General features: G+C 35.1%; 3 protein-coding genes across 6 annotated transcripts in view; 2 read left to right on the forward strand and 1 right to left on the reverse strand.

The window, feature by feature from the left end:
- si:dkey-14d8.21 overlaps window positions 1-2,515 on the forward strand; it is a 47,971-nt gene extending 45,456 nt beyond the window's left edge. For both annotated transcript variants that reach the window (XM_073946954.1, XM_009300019.5), the window contains 4 exons: window positions 28-333; window positions 1,687-1,775; window positions 1,868-1,969; window positions 2,080-2,515. In XM_073946954.1, the coding sequence (XP_073803055.1) occupies window positions 28-333; window positions 1,687-1,775; window positions 1,868-1,966 (494 nt within the window). In that variant the 3' untranslated portion in view covers window positions 1,967-1,969; window positions 2,080-2,515. The remainder of the gene's footprint in view (window positions 1-27; window positions 334-1,686; window positions 1,776-1,867; window positions 1,970-2,079) is intronic.
- A 993-nt stretch (window positions 2,516-3,508) lies between these two features.
- LOC101884942 (soluble scavenger receptor cysteine-rich domain-containing protein SSC5D) overlaps window positions 3,509-21,400 on the reverse strand; it is a 105,295-nt gene continuing 87,403 nt past the window's right edge. The window contains exons 9-16 of one of the 3 annotated variants that reach the window (XM_021475421.3): window positions 9,920-10,041; window positions 8,601-8,639; window positions 8,179-8,508; window positions 7,482-7,790; window positions 5,170-5,466; window positions 4,775-4,869; window positions 4,431-4,524; window positions 3,509-4,333 (exon numbers count right to left, since the gene is read on the reverse strand). In XM_021475421.3, the coding sequence (XP_021331096.3) occupies window positions 4,323-4,333; window positions 4,431-4,524; window positions 4,775-4,869; window positions 5,170-5,466; window positions 7,482-7,790; window positions 8,179-8,508; window positions 8,601-8,634 (1,170 nt within the window). In that variant the 5' untranslated portion in view covers window positions 8,635-8,639; window positions 9,920-10,041 and the 3' untranslated portion in view covers window positions 3,509-4,322. Of the gene's footprint in view, window positions 4,334-4,430; window positions 4,525-4,774; window positions 4,870-5,169; window positions 5,467-7,481; window positions 7,791-8,178; window positions 8,509-8,600; window positions 8,640-9,919; window positions 10,042-20,888; window positions 20,972-21,061; window positions 21,153-21,400 lie in introns of those variants that run through there. The other 2 variants (XM_073946970.1, XM_073946971.1) reach the window with 2 other exon arrangements.
- LOC101884879 (CD5 antigen-like) lies at window positions 12,722-19,297 on the forward strand. The gene is made up of 9 exons (XM_073946966.1): window positions 12,722-12,750; window positions 13,262-13,297; window positions 13,409-13,729; window positions 13,824-14,132; window positions 16,074-16,382; window positions 16,773-16,880; window positions 17,443-17,550; window positions 18,486-18,838; window positions 18,961-19,297. Exons 1-9 carry the CDS (start codon window positions 12,738-12,740, stop codon window positions 18,964-18,966), a joined length of 1,563 nt encoding a protein of 520 aa, XP_073803067.1. The 5' UTR covers window positions 12,722-12,737; the 3' UTR covers window positions 18,967-19,297.

Genomic DNA, 21,400 nt, shown 5'->3' on the forward strand with positions numbered 1-21,400 from the left:
ATATAAGAACTCTTTTTCTTTTTCTAGAGGTGAAGTTGGTGAATACAGATAACCCATGCCAGGGCACAGTGTCTGTGTTTCACGATGGCCGCTGGGGGACTGTGTGCCACAACAGCTGGGATCTCCCGGATGCTTTTGTGCTGTGCAGAGAGCTGGGCTGTGGTGAAAATGCAGAGCCCTTTTCTTATGCCGTTTTTGGAGCTGGTGATGGGCCCATATGGATGGATTCCCTCAGATGCACTGGTCAAGAGTCCAACCTTAGGAACTGCCAGTTTGGTGGATGGGGAAACAATCAATGCATTCATGCATATGACGCAGGAGTCATTTGCAAAGGTGCGTTCAAGTCAAATACTGTACAGAACACCACTTCTCTGTAGAAGATGGTTTCTGCCATAGAAAAAAAAGGTAACAGCAACTATTTCACAATTCTGAGGGGGAAAAAGTAAAAAGATAACTCAGATCAGTGAAATAAACTTGAAAAAATCAAGAATTGTTTGTTACAACTGGCAAATTTTATCTATTTATTAATATTTTTAGTTTACATTCTTTATTATTTTTATACTTTACACCTATTTTTCTATATTTAAATCCAGAATGATTTAAGAAAAAAATAATGTAACTCTGAATTGTAAGAAATTAATTAAAAAATGTAATATGTAATCTGGCTAACCTTAGGCTTTTAGCTATAGCTCTGAGCTATTAAATCTGGCAATTCAGACTTTCTTTCCTTTTAAGTTCAGAGTTTATAAAGAGTTATCCTATAAGACATTTGCTTTTAATCCTGAGCTTACATCCCAGATCTGTGTTTTTATTTTTTCCTGGGAATTGTGAGTGCGTTCCTCTATATTAGATATTTAAATTTCAATCCATTGCGCAAACAGGCTTCTGTATTTCTCTACTTCTGCAAATATTAATCAGGAACATGTATTCCTATTTGAAACATAAAATGAACATCAAATAGGCTAATCGTCTGTGAAAAATAATATATTCAAGAGTTCACACTTAGCTGATGATTGATTATGAAGCATGTTTGGCATGTTATCCTGGGAGAGAGCCCTAAGCTCAGAAGATCCTCAAGCCTGGGGCTGCCTCCCATTTGAAGGTCGAGAGGGGAGTTTGAGCTTAGCTCGAGAACCCCCCTGCTGTTTAAAGCTAAAGACAAATTAGGAATTGTATGAAGAGATGTACTGCTGACTAGGAGCTCATCTATGGTGCCAATTTGGATTAGTCAATTAATTTAAGTCGCATGTCTGGTGGGAGGACACCAGGGGAAACCCATGCGAGCATGAGGAGAACATGTAAGCTTAGAAACGTGGAAAACTACAGAAACGTCGGCTGGCCTGGTAAGGACTTGAACCAGTGATATTCTCGTTGTGAGGCAACACTGGGCTGCCGTGCTGCCCTATTTAGGAAAAGAGGGGGAGGAGTAGTGCAGTAAGCGGGGACTCTTCAAAACGAAGATAACTGTGGTATGAAACTTATTTATTTATTATAGTGACTTAGGAATGGTCTGATTGGTAAATCATGTACTAGCTTATGCGGTGACCAGCCGTGGTCAAACATAAGCACGTAATCCTCAGGAAATTTGTTTATAAATAAACTTCACATATATATCTATTAAGCAAAGAGCACATGTCATATTGTATCACCGTATTTTACTTTATAAATGTTGTCTTTCCTGCACAGATATCATAAATGTACTCAAGATTAAGGTGAACTCTGATTCTAATGTTGATCCCAACAATCCTTTTCTGATGGCAAAAGTACTCAACAAAGTAACTAACAATATTCTGATTAAAAGTACAGATTTTACTTTTTTTTTTTTGGCCACTTAGTAACTGTGCTCTCCTTTATCTGAATTACACAGATCACTCAGGAGGTTAAAAAGGAAGGAAATTTCTCTGTCAGCTGGAGAACGCAGCAGGACGGACAAGTGTTTCAGGAAAAGAAATTATTTGGTCCATGACAGGTTTGTAAACCTTTTGTAAATTAATTATACTTTTGTCATTGTTTTAAAAATGTAACAATATAGAAGTTTAATCAAATAGTGTCATGTGTTTCAATCTGTTATTTCCACAGAAAACTATTGAGAACTGAGCCTCCTAAATTCAGGAGAAGAAATTCAAGAAGTGTTTATGATAAAATAAAATATAACTTCTGACAACATGTTTCATTTATGGTAACACTTTACAATAAGGTTGTATTAGTTATTTACTAACATAAACAAACATTGAACAATACATTTACTACAGTATTTGTTCACGTTGGTAATTAAAATACAGTTGTTCATTGTTAGTTCGTTAGCTCAGTGTGCATTAACTAACATTAACAAGCATGAACTTGGATATTAATAATGCATTAGTAAATGCTGAATTATGATTAATAAATGCTGTACCAGTATTGTTCATACGTAGTTCATGTTAGTAAATGCATAAACCAATGAACCTTATTTTAAAGTGTCACCAATTTGACTTTACTTTTATTACACTGGTAATAAAAATACATTTATAAGTTAGTGTGTCGTTTTCTTTCTTTACAAATGATAATTTATTAAATAATGCATGTATTTGACCTATTTATCATTAAATAATACATATGTTTTGCAACAAAATATAAGATAATTTTTTAGGTCAATCCTAATTTTAAGCCAGTTAACTCTAGTGCCTCTGGATAATTGCCCAACATTGGATTATATTTATTGACTGGAGGTGTAAAACAATGGAAATGCAAAGGTTTTGGTTTACATGTTAAATGTTTATTTGCTTTCTGATACTATATATTTTTGGTCAATGTATAAAACAAAACCTATTAAAAAGTCTGAAAATTTGCTTAAGCGTGAAATTGTTCATACCAATGGTCTCAAACTCAATTCCTGAAGGGCCACAGTTCAAAGTTCAGCTCCAAGTTACACCTGCTTAATAGTCTAAGGGCTGCGTCCAAAATCGCCTACTACTCAGTAGCTACTGCATTGGAATTTAAATGTACTGCTCGACCATTAAAAAAGTACGTTCTGTCATGATCACGTGACCTACCCGCGTGAGCTGCTTTGCTTCACTCCTATTCGTAAGTTCTCTCGCGGGGCATCATGGGATAGTGTAATGTGCATCAGATGCACACAGCAGAATCTGGAAGTATTAGATCATCTGGGTACTTTTCGCATACTGTTTTTTTTCGAATTCAACAAATTCAGACATACAAATCGGCTTGTACTGTTTTTAGCGTACTATATAGTATGGAAGTATGCAATTTCGGACACAGCATAGTAGTCTTGAACACCTTGATTAGTTGAATCAGCTGTGTTTGATTAGGGTTGGATCAAATCTGTGCAGAGCTGCGGGCCTCCAGGAATTGAGTTTGAGGCCTAGGGTTTATATGGTGTTACATCTCATCACATCATTTATCATTTAGTCAGTTTATCAGGAGCACAGTCAATTATTGAAATATCACAGAAAGTCATTTTTCAGGGGAAATACAATTATTGTAAATAAGTACATAAAAAAAATCAACCCAAGCTCTGGGTTTCCAATCTGGAAACGTAGCCCCGCGGACGTTTCTGGAGACCGCGATTTACATGGCCGGAGGTACGTATGGCCGTGTTTTTGTTTTGTTTTTTATCGAGCGAACACTGGGGGGCGGTGTGACGCCGCTCCGCTCCTCCTCTTCGTGCTCGCCGGCTGACTGCTCGCCTCCGTGTAGAGGGCTTTCCCGCCTAAACCAGTTTGTCCGCTTAGCTCGAAGCGTTACGTCGGCGGAGCGGAGGCGTGGAGGGAGGAGGAGCCGGCCACGGCGACAACCGGGATCGAGTCTAGGGAAGAGCGGTTCCAGAAATCAGGTAAGATGGAAAACAGAATCCAAAAAAATAAAAGCGAACAAGGGAAGGAGGAGGAGGAGGGCGGCTGGGTCGACCGATTGGCCGCCCGGTCGATTGTTCAGTCATTCAGTTAGTCCGTTGGATGGACAGCGCGCACAGCGGCCTCTCACGGATTCGCAAAAACAAAAACTGCTCGAATACGTACCTCCCGGGACGTATTTCGCAGTCTCCACAAACGTCCGCGGGGCTACGTTTCCACAATGAGCCCGGGTTGAAAAAAATCTACTTGATTTTTCTTATTTTTCTTTTCTTCATGAAACCAGGGAATCAACATACCATTATATACACATTTCCTTCCCCAATAAACATTTAGTTTTGTGGAAATTCCTTAAGATGTAAATAAATAAGAAGATTCTTCAGCTGTATTTTTCTTCAGTTATTCGGAACAATTTTTAATAATAGATGAACATTGGATTTAAACGTTATAAGCAGTTTTTGACTCCTCCTTTATTCATAAAGGACCTGTGAACAAGTATAACTGAGTTAAACCAAAGTCAATTATGCTTGATTATGTTTACTTGTATTTTAGGTAGTGTCCAACACTTCTCAGTTTACAAACCTGTGGATGTTTTCTGTTCATGAAACACCTTTCCATCAGGTTGTGTTCTCCAGTTCACACTATTTACTCCTTTACCTTCAACTACATTCCTTATCTGTGAAATTTTATTAAGAAAACATTAAGTGATCACACTTATTAACCCATTTATCACTGTAATTGTCAGAAGTTTTTACTTTTGGTAACACTGATCTTTGTTACTGAAATGTGAAATGGATGATGATACATCCATATCATCTTAATTCTTGTTAAAAACTACATCCGTTACTAATGTAAACGTTTGTTTAATATTTTTGGAAGTATTAGTATTTGTCAAGTTGTTTACTAAAAGTTCCCATGAACCTCACCTTGTCCAGATATTTCTGCTTAATCTGTGGATCATTGACATCCAGTCCATTGTTGATGGTTAACACAAAGCTCACCACAACTTGTTTTGTAGTTTCTACAAGTGAAATACAGACACAAAAAGCATTACAGGAGGAATACTTTTCACATTAGCATCTTTTAACTGCATTGTCCTTGAAAACACAAGAGAAAATTAATTTTTGCAAGTGAAATATAGACATGATAAGCTTTACAGCGGGGCTGCCTGCACAGTTTAGTTCCAACCCAATCAGACACAACTGTGCTAGTTAATCAAACTCTGTATCAGTGTATCTGTACTCTAGTATCACACAATAAAACACCAGTTTTGATATCATGATGCCTGAATTTGTGATGCTCTCATGTAAGATGATCTTACTTTGGCAAAGCACTCCTGCAGAAAGTCCAGTCAAACAGCTTGACCCCCATCCAGCAAAAGGACAGGTTTGCAGTGACAACTCATCTCCTGTACAGGCCACATTGTTCATCCAGATATTCACCACTGAAGGACTTGCGAATGTCTTCGGCTGTCCAGTATCATCACAACCCAGCTGTTGACACAACACTGAAGCGTCTTTTTCGTCCCAGCCCGAGGAACACACTGAGCCCCAGATATCATTATGCAGGATCTGAAATCTGCCCTCACACGCACTGGAGCCGCTCACCAGCTTCACATCTGATCAAACAGGTTCACACACAAGCCACACTGTACAAACTCATTGTCACATTTGAAGCGTTGTGGTTAGCATGAGGAAATTTCTACAAAACACTTCATGCACATGAAATAATTGCAATGACAAATTGTAAAAAACAAAACAATGAAACATTCTCCTGAAGGATTTGTTGGTTTGAGCTCATTTCAGTGTTTATGAGGTCATTAATAAAGGGTTATATGTGAAAATCTATTATCTATTCACCCTTTTCACATTTCTAGTTATCTCAGTAGTGGAATTCATCATAGTTGTAGTAAACGTATAGAGCAGTGAATGTGAGAGCACTGCAAATACATATTTTTGCTCAAATCATAAAATAAAATCTCTTAACAAAAGTGTTTTCACAACTTTTAAATAAAAGGAAAATACTTGTGTGAGACTGATAACGACAGCCAGAGAGGAGATATTTGTATTTAAGATGTATTTAGGAATTGCATATCTGCTTTCTGCACAGTAAAAAATATCACAAAAATTCATGAAAACAAATGTTTTTATGTTTCTTTAACTGATATCAATGAGTTATTCTGGTCTGAACTAAATATTTTTAGTTATAAAAAGTTAAACAGTATTTATCCGCTTGTTAAGTGGGGACGTGTTGGTGACGTATGTAATACTGTTTCCGGGTCCAAGCCGCCATTCATTTGAGTGGAGAAATCATTCGTTTATGATCACGTTTTTATTCCTATCACACATTAAAGTTCATTTTATATAAAATTATAGTGTACACAACAATCTCTGGGCTTGCTGGATAACAAATACCAAAATTTTACCAATTTATAAAAAAATTCATCACTTTCTGGCCATCGGATATTAGGCATGGATATATATATTGCGATCGCTATTTTCAAAAGTAATAAATCACTTTGTAAACGTTTATTATTACCATTTCATGAGTCTCCCCATTCAGTAGAATAGAGCACTTGGACCCAGAAGCCGCTTCACGTGACATCACACTTAACAAGCGGATAGTCAGCTTGCCTGATGTAAGCTTAAATAACTATACAATTTCCTTTGATTCAACTAAAAATATTTAGGCAGCAAGTTTTTTTTTTTTTACAGTGTGTGTCCCATTTGAGCACATTTAATTTTATTTTTATGTTAATCACTCATGTTATTCTATTACACCTGTATAGTTGCATTGTTTTGCTTGTTTGACAATGTGTGACAGTGACGGGGGCACAGAATAAGCGCATTTTGATTTGCTGGATCGCCTGTCAATCAAACGGGCAGTATGCTCAGCCATTTTGTTCGAATGAGGAAACATCAATTCTCCAAAATTTCTTGCAAAGCTTGCGATTAAATTTCATTTTAAGAATCACCAATAAAATTAATCAGCAACTGTCTCTTAGTCTCTCATTTTTCTACAGTTTGAATCACACAAAAACTGCTGAAAGTCGCATCTGTTTCGAGCCCCTGCCCCAGATCAGTGTTTCCCGACCCTGTTTCAAGAGGCACACGAACAGTACATATTTTGGATGTCTCCCTTATCTGACCCATTAAACTCAGGTTTTGGAGTCTCTTCTACTGTTCTGATGAGTAGATTCAATTGTGTTTGATCAGGGAGAGGTTGAAAAAGCGTACTGTTGGTGCTCCAAAGAATAGTCAGTCTATAGCGATCAATAAGCAGCCTTATGTACTAGCAGGTGGGGCTTCATTTTCCATATTGAATGTTACACTCTTCCCCAACCAAAACTACAGGAGTGACATGTCTTGTGTATTCTATAGTCTTTGGTATGCTGTAACTAATGTGGTAAACTAATGTTAAAACAAATTTGCTAATGTAAGGTAAACTAATGTAAAATTGATGAAACCATGTTGTACTGCACGTTTAGTCCTAAAATGTCTGCTAAATTGTTCTTTAACAATTTAAAATACACACTAAATAAAAGTACAAATAAAATACAAAAATAAAAGTAATGAGTTATTAAAGGAATTTACAAGGCATCATGCAAAGTGCATCTGCATCTTTGCTACTCACTGTTACAGATGACTCCAGCATCTCTTGAATGGTCACCGCTCTGTATTCCCCATTTTGTGGATGTACAGTTCATCAACGAGTCCTCGGTCCCATTGCATTGCACTGCGCCCAACCATACCGGTCCTGTTCCTTGTCCAAAATAAGCAGCGCTCTTTGCCTCAATCACATTCCCACAGTTCAGTTCTCTACACACCACTGCAGCGTCTGACAGATCCCAGCCATCATCACTCACTGTTCCCCATGTCTTATTATGAATCCACTCCACTCGTCCAGAACAAGAGTCACGGCCATTTGCCAACCTAATAGGGCCTAAATATAATAAAATTTGATAGATTTAGCTTTAGTTTTTGAGGTGAATGTAATGAATAAATGTAGAAAGAGACATAGAAGTATAACACAGAGTTCCAGACATAGTATGTACAGTATTTGTATATTTGGTAACACCTTATTTTGATGGTCTATTAGTAGATTATCCACTTAATATTGGTTGATATGCTCCTTTAACAGACATTTAACTGACTCTAAAAAACCTTGCAAGTAAATGTAAACTTATTCTAACCCTAATCCCAACCTAACAGTCTACCTACAATCTAACGAGAATTAGTTGGCATGTAGATGCAATGTGACTTAAATTCAACAATTGGACCATCAAAATATAGTGTGACCGTATATTTCAATAAATACAGCCTTCACTCACCTTCACAAATGACTCCAGCATCTTCACCATGCACACAGTTATGTATTCCCCACGCGCTTCTCTTACAGTCTACCAGAGAGGACTCGCTGCCAATGCAAAGCACATCATCCATCCATATTGATCCAGTTCCTGAACCAAAATAAGCATTGCTCTTTGCCTCAGTCGCATTCCCACATCCGATCTCTCTACACACCACCGCAGCGTCTGACAGATCCCAGGAATCATCACACACCGTTCCCCATGCGCCATTATAGAAAACCTCCACTCGTCCAGAGCAAGAGTTCCCACCATTCATCAATCTCAGAGATGCTTCCACTGGAAGTCCATTCCCTAAATGGGAATGAATTATAAAACACCATGAAAGGGCGTACAACATCATCATAATATTAAATATAGAAAGTAATGTATGTCTGCAAACATACCTAAAATGAGAATGAGCAAGAAGGACTTTAACATTGTGCCTGAAAGAAACAGAACATTGGTTAAACCTTATTTTAAGTGACATTAACTATCAAAAATATGTCAAATGTACCTAATAATGTGTTCACAATGAACTGTAGAAGAATTTAGGGGCTATTAGGGACATATTTAGGCGTGGGTTAAGGTGCAAGGCATAGGTCTTCAAACTCAATTATTGGAGGGCTCTGCACAGTTTTGCTCCAACCCTAATCAAACACAGTTGATCCAAATAATCAAGGTGTTCAAAAAAGTCTTTAACTCTTTGATTAGTTGCATCAGCTGTGTTTGATTAGGGTTGGAGCAAAACTATGGAGCTGCGGCCCTCCAGGAATCTAGTTTGAGACCTATGGTGTAAGGGATGGGTCAACAGTGTAATTAGAAATGCAATTACAGAAATGAAATACTTGCAAATAATAAAAAAAAATCTAATTACAATGTATATACATGTGCATACATAAGTGCATTGCACAGAGTTATCAATTTAAATGTACAGTATGTACATAGTAGTTAATGTGACTTCAAATAAAGTGTAACCCGAACATTAATCATTTAAGTTTTGCTTAATGTTTCAGAAAAAAAACCCCCGACAACTTCATGAAATAACTGCAAATATTCGAAGCATCTATAAAAGAGCAGGGATTCTCAACACATTTTAACTGCCTGTAAATTAATACAGTCAATAAACATGTTTCTGTATCAATTAAATACAAATAAACTGCAATCAACACCCTAAAAATGAACTTACTGGGATAGGGGGTTAGGATTTCTGCTGATCAAACTGGTTCACATACAAACCACATTGTAAACCCATTGTAACATTTAAAGCATTCTGTTTGGCATAAGGACATTTCTGCAAAATACTTCATTCACACACATAATAAAATGCATAATGTGATGATGTTCGTCATGATGTTCTTTACAATATGAGGTGAAGGATAATGTTTCAGGAGAATTATGAATAACTTTTAGTTCAATTCAGTGTTATTGAATTTATTATTAAGGGTTAAATCTGAGAATATTCTAAGCATCTAAGAAAAAAACACAAAATCTTCCTGAAATAACTGCAAATATTCAAAGCATCTATAAAAAGCAGGGATTCTCAACACATTATAACTGCCTGTAAATGAATACAGTCAATAAACGTGTTTCTATATCAATTAAATACAAATAAGGCACAATCAACCCCCAAAAATTAACATTCAGGGTTAGGATTTTTTAACACATTATAAAAATGTGTAAATTAATACAGTCATTAAACACGTTGCCATAATTTTGTTTTTACCTGTTAATGTCTGTCCTTCCAGAAGTGTTGTTTTCTCTGTGATGGCGTGATATCCAGTGAAGGAGATCTCCAGGTGATTTAATTTGAATATGGAATCTTCTTAGCTCCGCCCATTAGATGACCTTAAAAGACAAAGATCAACACAAGATAGAAAGCTCTTAACGTCCTACAGTCCATCTTACAGGATCATTCACATTGCAACCCAATTGATATCTCAGGAAGGTGCATGAATACAGTAGTGAATTTCTCACCCACAATAAACTGGAGTAGCCTGCCCTAATAGATAGGATTCAACTAGTGTTTGCATGACGTTTTGTGATCATATTAATGCACCACTTTCCAATTGTTTATTTAACGGTCCTCATACACTGATAGCTGTGAAAGGGAGATCTATCAGTATGCTGTATGAAAATATTTCACTGGGATCATTTTGGTCAACCAGCGTCATGTTACATCATTTCCCCATTTGCAGGCATGCAAAGCACATGGAAATTAAATGGCAAAATTCCCAAAAGTCAGGACTCTAAATTTGTTTGTATTTACTTGCACAACCAGCATACAAGTATAAATAAACACAACAATGGATTATTTTTTAATACACGTAGATACTAAAAAAGGTCCTTCCCATTCCTGGTTTGGACAATTCTCTCTCTACAGATGAAGTCAGAATTACTAGCTCCTCTTTATCTCAAATGTTTTCCAAATGATGTTTAATGAAGCAATGAATTTTTCACAGTATTTCCTATATTTTTTCTTTTGGAGAAAATCTTATTTGTTTTATTACGGCTTGAATAAAAGCTGTTTTTCATTTTTGAAAGCATTTTAAGATCAATATTATTAGCCCCCTCTTAAGCAATGTTTTTTTTCCAGATTCAGAACAAACTTGTCTCATTAAGATAAGCTTTGAAAGGTCACTTTAAGCTGAACACTAATATATATATATATATATATATATATATATATATATATATATATATATATATATATATATATATATATATATATATATATGAGTTATTAAAAATATTATGTTTATGAAAAAATCTTCTCTCCATTATACAGAAATTGGTGAAATAAATATTCAGAAGGGCTAATAATTTTGGTTTCAACTGTATATGCACGGCTTAAAACACACTAACAAAGTCAGAAAGTGCAAAAAAACCCAGCATTGTGACAAACTGTGTGGACATTAACATACTTTATGACCTTACAGGAAAAATAAATAAATAAAGTTCACCACAGTAAACAAATGAATGTGGCGGGGTTTTCTTTAGAACGCTTCAGACAGAAGCTGCTCTTTATGTGCAGCACAGTTATATCCAGTAATGTATGAATTCCTTTCATTATTAAATGCGGATGTCTGTGTTATTTACTGGGTAGATAAAAATAATTGCATCTGCACCTTGATATACATTTATATTAGTGATAATACAAATTTGGATAGGGCATCATTGTGTGCAGTGGGTAGCATGATCGCCTCACAGCAAGAAGGGCACTGATTCGAGCCCCAGCTGGGTCAATAGGCATTTCTGTGTAGGGTTTGCATGTTCTCCCCGACTTGGTGTGGGTTACCTCCGGGTGCTCCAGTTTTCCCCACAGTCCAAAGACATGTAATATAGATGAATTGAAAAAATTAAATTGGCCTTAGTGTATGTGTGTGAATGCAAGAGTGTATGGGTGTTTCCCAGTACTGGGTTGCGGCTGGAAGGGCATCCGCTGAGTAAAACATATGCTGGATAATTTGGTGGTTCATTCCGCTGTGGCGACCCTTGATAAAGGGAAATGAATAAATTTGGATGACAGTACAACAGTTGTTAGAACATCTACTGCCCTGTTCAAACTATACAGCATACATACAGTTACAGACCATCTGTCTTCACAGGCATCATCACTAAAACATTTGCATGCACCATGTAACATGTCTGTTCTTTGACATTTACAGTTTTTCGGGAGTACTCTTGCTTTGTCAGTCCATACTTGATATTTTAGGTGTCATTTTAAATACATCTTATTAAATGTATGCTTTTTTAGTTTTAATATTTAATCTATACATTGTTCTACATATTTTTAAATCTTCTTGATAAGCTTTAATAACAATGTTGGCTTGATGCCAGTGAATTGCAGAGCTTCATTGGGTAAAGAAATAAAACCGCTGGTATAAAGGCCTGTAAGAAAGCAAAATTATTAATTTTCCTTTGTCTTAGTCCTTTATTTATCAGGGGTCGCCAAGGCGGAATGAACCGCCAACTATTCCGGTATATGTTTTACACAGTGAATGCCCTTTCAGCCACAGCCCAGTACTGGGAAACACCCATACACTCTCACATTCACAAACACACACACTATGGCCAATTTAGCTCATCCAATTGACCTAGCGCATGTCTTTGGACTGTAGGGGAAACCGGAGCACTCACACGAACACGGGGGGAACATGCAAGCTTCACACAGAAATGCCAACTGGTCCTGAAAGTAAATTAATTATTTATATCAATAGAATAAGAGTAGACCAAAAGCATACTAGTTGGGTCAAATATGACAGTGTCAAAACCTGAATATCAATTTTTTTTTTTTCAACGTATAGACATTTCCCCGTAATGGTATTATAATATTGCTATTCAAAGAAAACAGCCTTAGACAGAGCCTCATTGTTGGATCTTATCCTGTTTTCAAAATAGGCATGCATTATGCAAATGCCTGTAACTTGTATGGATTTGATAGGACTTGCAGGCTAATACCAAGTCAAATTTGCTTAACAAATAACGTTAAATAAATATACAAGGATTTTTCAGACACACTGACTAAATTTGAAACAGAAGAGATGCGTCCAGTAGGTATTAATCATATTTCATTAGTGTTTTCATGTGTTATTACTTTTGTTTTGTTTAATGATGTATATGTCATAGCTAGTTACGTATAGATAATAAGCATGTATTAGCATAATTAAATTAAAGGGGATACTGTTAAAAGTGCCTGCTTTATAGACATCATACACAGTATGCTTGCACATTTGGATTAAAATGACAAAAAATAGCTAATGGTCGTACCGTATAGTAAATATTAAAAACATATACTGTATAACGCATCTTAAAACAGAATAAATGGCAAACAATTCATGCATTTTGGAAAGGAAATACACTGCTTTTTTTATTAGGATTCTTTTAGGATTGGGATTTTTTTTTATTAAAATCAAACTTCATGTCATTGATGTATTCTGTATATCTTTGCTATTGTACACTGTGAAAATGTACACTAAATAGAGTAGACTGATACTGATATTGCAATAAAATCTAACGTTTGTGAGTATTTAAGCTAAATAATGTGTCATATTTTCTATATTTTTAGCTATGCTTTGGTTGATGCAACTCATTCTGCTTCTGGGTAAAAGCACTCATGATACACACTTGATCATTTTCAGCAAAGCCAATGAATGCCTTTGAACGGTTAACATGACCTTACAAAATGGCATTTATTTCTTTCTATAACCTATAGGTTTTCCAGCTGTGAGTTGTTCAAATGTAACCAGACTGGTAGATGGTGATAACTCTTGTTCTGGACGTGTGGAGGTTTTCGATGAAGGCCAGTGGAAAAGAGTGTGTGATGATGGCTGGGATCGAAATAATTCTAAGGTGGTGTGTACTGAACTGAGGTGTGGAGCTGCCGTAGATGCAAGTTACGCTTATTTTGGCCAAGGATCAGGATCAATGTGGAACTATACTGTGCAATGCAATGGGAATGAATCTACTTTAAAGAGTTGCACATCAAATCAATCTGCCAACTGCAGTAATAAAGGAGCTGGAGTCATCTGTCAGTGTAAGTCCTGCAACTTTAAACAATGCTTTTTTTTAAAATGACTATCCCTTTCTATAGACATAAAAAATATATTTTCCTTTGGCGTGGGCTTCAGCTCCTGTCTTATTGGTTAATGGCACTAATCCATGTTCTGGACGAGTGGAGGTTCGACTCAATGGTGTGTACGGAACAGTGTGTGATGATGGCTGGAATCTGACAGACGCTGCAGTGGTGTGTAGAGCGACGGGCTGTGGAGATGCTTTGGCAGCAAACAGAGCTGCTTATTTTGAGAATTACTCAGGAAAAGTATGGATGAACAATGTGAGCTGTAACGGGAAAGAGTCTACACTGCTGGAGTGTGCACATACTGGAACAATTCCACAGAACTGCAGTCATGAAATGGATGTTGGGGTTACCTGTGGCCGTAAGTGAATTATAAATGTCCCAGTTTGATATAGCACTTTAATGATTATTCTACACTACATAACATACACTGTAAAAATATCTGTTAACGAACAGTTTCCTTAATTTTACAGGTGTTTTCTGTTTATTTTCAGTTTTTGACCTCTATTTAATTCTGCAGTTTAACAAAGTGACTGTTATTATAATATATACAGATCTCGGCATATATGAGTGCACTCCATATTGACAATGAATATTTTTATTAATTTTTTCAGTGAATATGTGTAATATATATTGGTGCATTTGAACGAAACAGATTTATTATACAGCATTATTTATTAAAATAATATAACAGTCACAGAAATTGAAAGATAATACATTAAAACTCATGTAAAATATTGGAAAAAAGAATTACAAACTACAACATTTCAACAAAACTGTAAATATTTTTGCTTCTTAAGATTTTTGCTATTTTAGAAATTTGTATTTAGTATTTTAGACATAAATTTGAACTACAAATTTTAAACCATTATTGTAAATTAATTTGTTGGATTAGCTCTAGATTTGGCTTCAGTGTTGACTAAACTAATGTATATGCACAAATATAATAATTATGGTATAAATAATATAGAATAGAATATAGAAACAAGCCTGCAAGAAAAATGCTGGCAGTTTATTATCATGTTTTGTACTGTAATTTATGACTTTTAAAACTATTTAATGACTTATTAAAATGTCAATAAAAATGTAAAATCTATAGTGCAATTCAAAATAATTTTAAAATCACAAAAGACAAAATAGCGAAAAAAAAATGCTGTGTATATGTATATATTTGCAGTGTATTAGTTCAGGTTTATTATATAAAACAATTTAAATAACACATTTAAAAGTATTTGTATGTAATGCTATGAAAGAACCATTTATAGCTCCATTTAAACCTTTCAGCGAAAAGAATCTTAAATGTAAAGCACATTTCAATAATCTACAAAACATTCTGGAACTTTTTTGATGCAGTCTTTCTTTAGATATGCATGCTTATTGATTCGATTTATTTATTCTTAACAGAATACCACCTAAAACAATTCTTCAAATAAAATACAATAAATGTACTTATCCATTTACTCCAGGTTGGAGGAAGCTCTTTACCCCAGGTGGAGGAGTTCAAGTATCTTGGGGTTTTGTTCACGAGTGAGGTAAAGATGGAACGTGAGATTGACAGGCGGACTGGTGCAGCGGCAGCAGTAATGCGGTCGATGTATCAGTCCGTTGTGGTAAAGAAGGAGCTGAGGCGAAAGATAACGCTCTCTATTTACCGGTCAATCAACGTTCCTACTCTCACCTATGGTCATGAGCTTTGGGTCATAACCGAAAGGACAAGATCTCGGACACAAGCGGCCGAAATGAGTTTCCTTTGCACGGTGGCAGGGCGCACCTTTATAGATGGGGTGAGGAGCTCTGTCACCCAGGAGGAGCTTAGAATAGAGCCACTGCTCCTCCTCAATGAAAGAAGTCAGCTGATGTGGCTCGGGCATCTGTTTTGGATGCCTCCTGGACGCCTAAAAGGAGGTGTTCCAGGCATGTTCCATCGGGAGGAGGCCTCGGGGAAGACCTAGGACAAGCTGGAGGGACTATGTTTCTTAGCTGGCCTGGGAATACCTCGGGATCCCCCCGGAGCAGTTAGAGGAAGTGTCTAGGGAGATGGAAGGCTGGGGTTCTCACCCAAGACTGCTTAGTTGAAAATGAATGAATGGATGAACATAAACTCATTAAATAACAAATGAATTTAACCAGCTGGAAATGAAGCGGGTGAAGTGCAATCTATATTGTGCTTAAGATAAAGAAAAGAAAGTAAAAGTCAGAGTTTTGCCTTTCATAGAACCAACAATGGCAGTAAAAATGTCTTACAGTGAAGTTAGATGTAATCATAAACTCCTTTTCTAACCTGTCTTTAAATGTCTGTTAGCCAAACTTCGTCTGCAGAACGGTTCAAGCTCATGTTCTGGACGAGTGGAGGTTCTTCATAACGGAACCTGGGGAACAGTGTGTGATGATGGCTGGGATCTACAAGATGCTGAAGTGGTATGTGGAGAAATTGGCTGTGGATATGCTACAGAGGCCAAAAAAGGGGCTTTTTTTGGGAAAGGCTCAGGACCAATATGGATAAATAATCTAAACTGTAATGGGAACGAGATCACTCTGAAGAGATGCAGATCGAGTGGATGGGACGTACAGAACTGTAATCATTCTAAAGATGCTGGAGTCATCTGCCAAAGTGAGTCAAAGACATTCACATACCCAACCAACCAGAACAATACAGTTAAAGTTACAGTTATCAGCCTTCGTGAATTATTATAAATGTGGTTTGATCTGTAGACATTTGAAAAAAAATGTTTAAGGGGGCTAATAATGTTAAGAGATAAAGAGATTTTAAAAAAATCACAACTGCATTTATTCTAGCCAAAAAAAAACCTAATAAGACTGTCTCTAGAAAAAGAAATATTATCGGAAATACTGTTAACATTTCTTTGCTCCATTAAATATCACTTTTTGAAAAAGAATAAATATTTCACAGGAGGGCTATTAATTTTTTATTTCAACCATACTAGTTCTTGTTTATGCACTGACATAAGCTACATTTCATCATTATTCATGCTTTTGACAGATGACAGTTCGTCTTCAACAACTGCAAAGTCAAGCTCAACAACAAAAGTGACGTCTACATCTGCTGCGCACACCACCAGCTCTCTAACAGACATCTCTTCAGTCTCTTGTACGTCATCATTTGCTTTTTTAGACAGCATGCAAAACATTGACAAGATTTACAGTCAGTTATTATTTATTTAATGCCTTTTTTTTTTTTTTTTACAATATTTTAGACATATACAGTTGAAGTCAGAATTATTAGCCCGCCTGTATATTTTCCCCACTTTCTGTTTAATGGAGAGAAAATTTTTTCAACACATTTCTAAACATAATAGTTTTAATGACTAGCTTCTAATAACTGATTTATTTTATCTTTGCCATGTTGACAGTACATAATATTTGACTAGATATTTTTCAAGACACTTCTATACAGCTTAAAGTAACATTTAAAGGCTTAATTAAGTTAATTAGACAACTCATTGTTTTTTTAAAATAAAAACTGCATGATTGTTGATGAAATCAAACTAATAAGACTCTAAAAGAAAACATATTATCGGAAATACTGTGAAAAGTTCTTTAGTCTATTAAATATCACTTGTGAAATATTTGAAAAAGAATAAATATTTCACAGGAGGGCTATTAATTTGGACTTCAACTGTATTAGTCATCATTATTCATGCTTTTGACAGATGACAGTTCCTCTTCAACAATTGCAAAGTCAAGCTCAACAACACAAGTGACGTCTACATCTGCTGCGCACACCACCAGCTCTCTAACAGACATCTCTTCAGTCTCTTGTACGTCATCATTTGCTTTTTTTGGACAACATGCAAAACATTGTCAAGATTTACAGCCAGTTATTATTCATTTAATGCCTTTTTCAGACAGTTGAAGTCATAATTATTCACCCTCCTATAATTTTTATTTTCTTTTTCAAATATTTCCTAAATGATGTTCAACAGAGCAGGGATTTTCACAGTATTTCCTATAACATTTTTATCTTCTAGAGGAAGTCTTATTTGTTTTATTTCAGCAAGAATAAAAGCAGTTTTTAATTTTTTTAAAACCATTTTAAGGTCAATATTATTAACGCCTTTAAGCCATATATTTTTTTCGGTTGTCTACAGAACAAACCATTGGTGTATTGATTTGCCTAAATACCATAACTTCAACGTAATAACCTAGTTAAGCCTTTAAATGCTTAAGGTGAATACTAGTATCTTAAATAGTTTACTATTTTACTACATAGTAATTATTTACTGTCATCATAGCAAAGATAAAAGAAATCAATTATTAGAAATGAGTCATTAAAACTATTATGTTTAGAAATGTGTTGAAACAAATTCTCCTTTTCATCAAACAGAAATTGGGGAAAAAATATACAGATAGGTTAATTATTCAGGAGGGCATCAATGGTAGATGTGCACCATTGATATTTTCCCAAATGGTATTTTGGAGCTTTTCTACAGTAAGCGTATAGCCATCTAGTGCCAAAAATTATCTTCCAATAATACACACTGCAGAATCAGCCATATTATCTTGTTAATTTGAATATTTGGTTTAAGAATCTGTCCTCTCTAAATATATCCATTCTGAAATACCTATATAAAGGTTATACAACAATAGCTATACAAATACTGCAATTACACACTCATAATTAGCAAAGAACAAAATATCAATATTGCTTTACAATAATAATAACATAACAATGTTTGCTTCCTGTCTATTTCAGTTAACTTCATCTTTATAAATCAATCAAAAAGTTGGATTGATGCACTACGATACTGCAAAGCTCACCACCAGACTCTGGTGCACATTTTAAACGGCACTGCACAACAGTATATCACACAAATGCTGCAAGCTAAACAAATCAGCGGTGGAGTGTGGATTGGACTTGAACGGGATATGCTTTATGCTTGCTCACCCTGGTTGTGGACTGGTGGGCCGAATGTGGATTATGAAGCCTGGAATGAATTGTCTCCAGTGGATGCAGGAAGCAGATTTTGTGGAAAGCTCCAGAGAGAAAACAACACATTTGGATGGATGGATGCCTGCTGCTTTGAGAAACTTCCCTTTATCTGTCAGGTGAGTGTGCTTTAAGAGATTTTGATTATGATAAATAGTATTAATCGTATATGTTTGTCCATCTTTAACTAAATGATTAAGGCTGGAAATTCGTTGACTTCTCTTTTCTCATGTCTTACCAGGGGTGAAACACTAGGTGGAGCTGTTTCCTAGTTTTAAGCTGGTGATAACAGACTCGAGATTCATTTAATACACTCAGAAATGATGCTTGCTGTTTGTTCAAACTACTTATTTAAAACGAGTTGAAACAACACAAATCTTGAGGGCTGTTTGGGGACAACTTAATTCCTTTATGTTTAATCCACTTAAATGTGAAAAAACCAATGTTTTAACTTAATTCCTTCGTCGATCGTGTGGAACAGCATTTTTTACAGTGTATGGTGTCCTGTTTATGACTTTTCATTTTATATTAAATGTAAAATTTATATTAAATGTAAGTATAATAAAAAATTAAAATGCAGAGCTTTGTAAAATGTTTATTTGCTTTTGTTTGCTGCAATATATAATTCATGTTTTATACAACACAACCGTAACAATATATATTATCTATTGATTAACAAAATAACAATATCTATTCTGTGAGATTATTTGCTTAACTGTTAATTTGTGTATACGGTGTTAGATCTCTTTACATAAACAAATTCATCAGGTGTAATGCCAATAAACTAAATGTCATAGAATGTACACTACCTGACAAAAGTATTGTCATCGACCCCAGTTGTAAAAGCAATAAATGATAACTTGACTTCTAGTTGATCACTTGGAAAAGTGGCAAAAAGTTGATTTTTCTGATGAATCATCTGTTGGGCTGCATCACAAATACTGCAGAAGACCTATTGGAACCTGCATGGATCCAAGATTATACATTCTAAACTACAGGAGAGGGCAAATTCTTCAGCAGGATAGGACTCCTTTTCATACTTCAGCTTTCACATCAAAGTTCCTGAAAGCAAAGAAGGTCAAGGTGCTCCAGGATTGGCCAGCCCAGTCACCAGACATGAACATTATTGAGTATGTCTGGGGTAAGACGGAGGAGGAGGCATTGAAGATGAATCCAAAAAATCTTGATGAACTCTGGGAGTCCTGCAAGAACGCTTTCTTTGCCATTCCAGATGACTTTATTAATAAGTTGAGTCATTGCAGAGATGCAGTCCTCCAAGCTTATGATGGAGTCATACACAATATCAATTGTTTTTTCCACTGCAGCATGTCTTTATATTCTATACTGGACATTATTTCTGTAATGTGACAAGACTTTTTAAGCAAAGTCAGACCTTACTGTCCTCATCAAATCATTATAAATAATGGCATGATCATATTTTATTTTGGTAAAATAAGCATAATCTAGAGGCCTTTGCTTCGCATATAAACCACTTTTGATATCAAATGATCAACTAGAAGTCAAGTTATTATTTGTTGTTCCTAAAACTTGAATAGGTGACAGCACTTTTATCAGGTAGTGTGCCTTATTTTGAGAAAAAAAAACAAATCTTTAATTTTTTGTGACACCAGGAACCATCATTACATTACTGTATGCACACTACTCTATGCACATTTCATTTCCATATATAGAATATTTATTCTATATACAATATATTGAATATCTATTAATTTAAATAGACAGACATTTCCTTCTAAATGACTTAAATATCATCTTATTTTTGCAAACAGAATTTTTTTAAGTAAATAAGACAACTAATTTTCTATTTCAAATAATAACTATCAATAAATTAGTATTTTTACAGTGTGTGTGTACTGGGTATATTTATTATGTATGTATAAGTAAACACATGCATGCATATATTTGAGAAGATGTTTATTTATATTTAGATATAAAATATAGATGTATATTATGCAAATAAAAATTATATATATATATATATATATATATATATATATATATATATATATATATATATATATAATATTTATTAATTTAAAAAGACAGACATTTCCTTCTAAATGACTTAAATATCATCTTATTTTTGCAAACATAATTTTTTAAAGTAAATAAGACAACTAATTTTCTATATCAAATGATAACTATCAATAAATTAGTAAAGACTGAGCATCAAATATATTGCTAACAGTTTGAGTTTGTGTTTTCTTTCTCTCCAGTTATTCAAAAAAGACCTGTGAACACAAGTTTATAATTAAAGTCAATAAAAGCCCATAATAAACAACTTATTACAAATAAAACCCAACAACTCTCAGTTTACAAACCTGAGGATTTTTTCTGTTCAAAGACCTGTTCATTAGGTTGGGTTTTCCAGTTCACGCTATATACTCCTTTACTTTGAGTTACATTCCTTATCTGTGAAATTCAGTGACATTTTAGGAAGAGCATTTCATGATCAGTCTTAATAAACTCCTAATAGAGGAGCGCTCTCTTTCTTAATATTTTTGATCTTTGCACTTTTGGTAACGCACATTTTTGCTAATGCTGATGTAAATGAACAATGAATAATACATCTACAGCATTTAATAATCTTAGTAGATGTTAACTTCTAAAACCACAAAAAGTTGTTTATTAAAATACTGGTGCTGAGCAGAAATTTATTA

Source organism: Danio rerio, chromosome 4, assembly GCF_049306965.1.
Source record: "Danio rerio strain Tuebingen ecotype United States chromosome 4, GRCz12tu, whole genome shotgun sequence".
Taxonomy (NCBI): Eukaryota; Metazoa; Chordata; class Actinopteri; order Cypriniformes; family Danionidae; genus Danio; species Danio rerio.

What these genes read in the sequence shown, in the direction of transcription:
- LOC101884879 (XM_073946966.1), top strand. An exon ending in GCAACTCATTCTGCTTCTGG is followed by an intron (nt 13,298 to 13,408) that starts GTAAAAGCACTC and finishes TATAACCTATAG; the next exon opens with GTTTTCCAGCTGTGAGTTGT. An exon ending in AGACATCTCTTCAGTCTCTT is followed by an intron (nt 16,881 to 17,442) that starts GTACGTCATCAT and finishes TGCTTTTGACAG; the next exon opens with ATGACAGTTCCTCTTCAACA.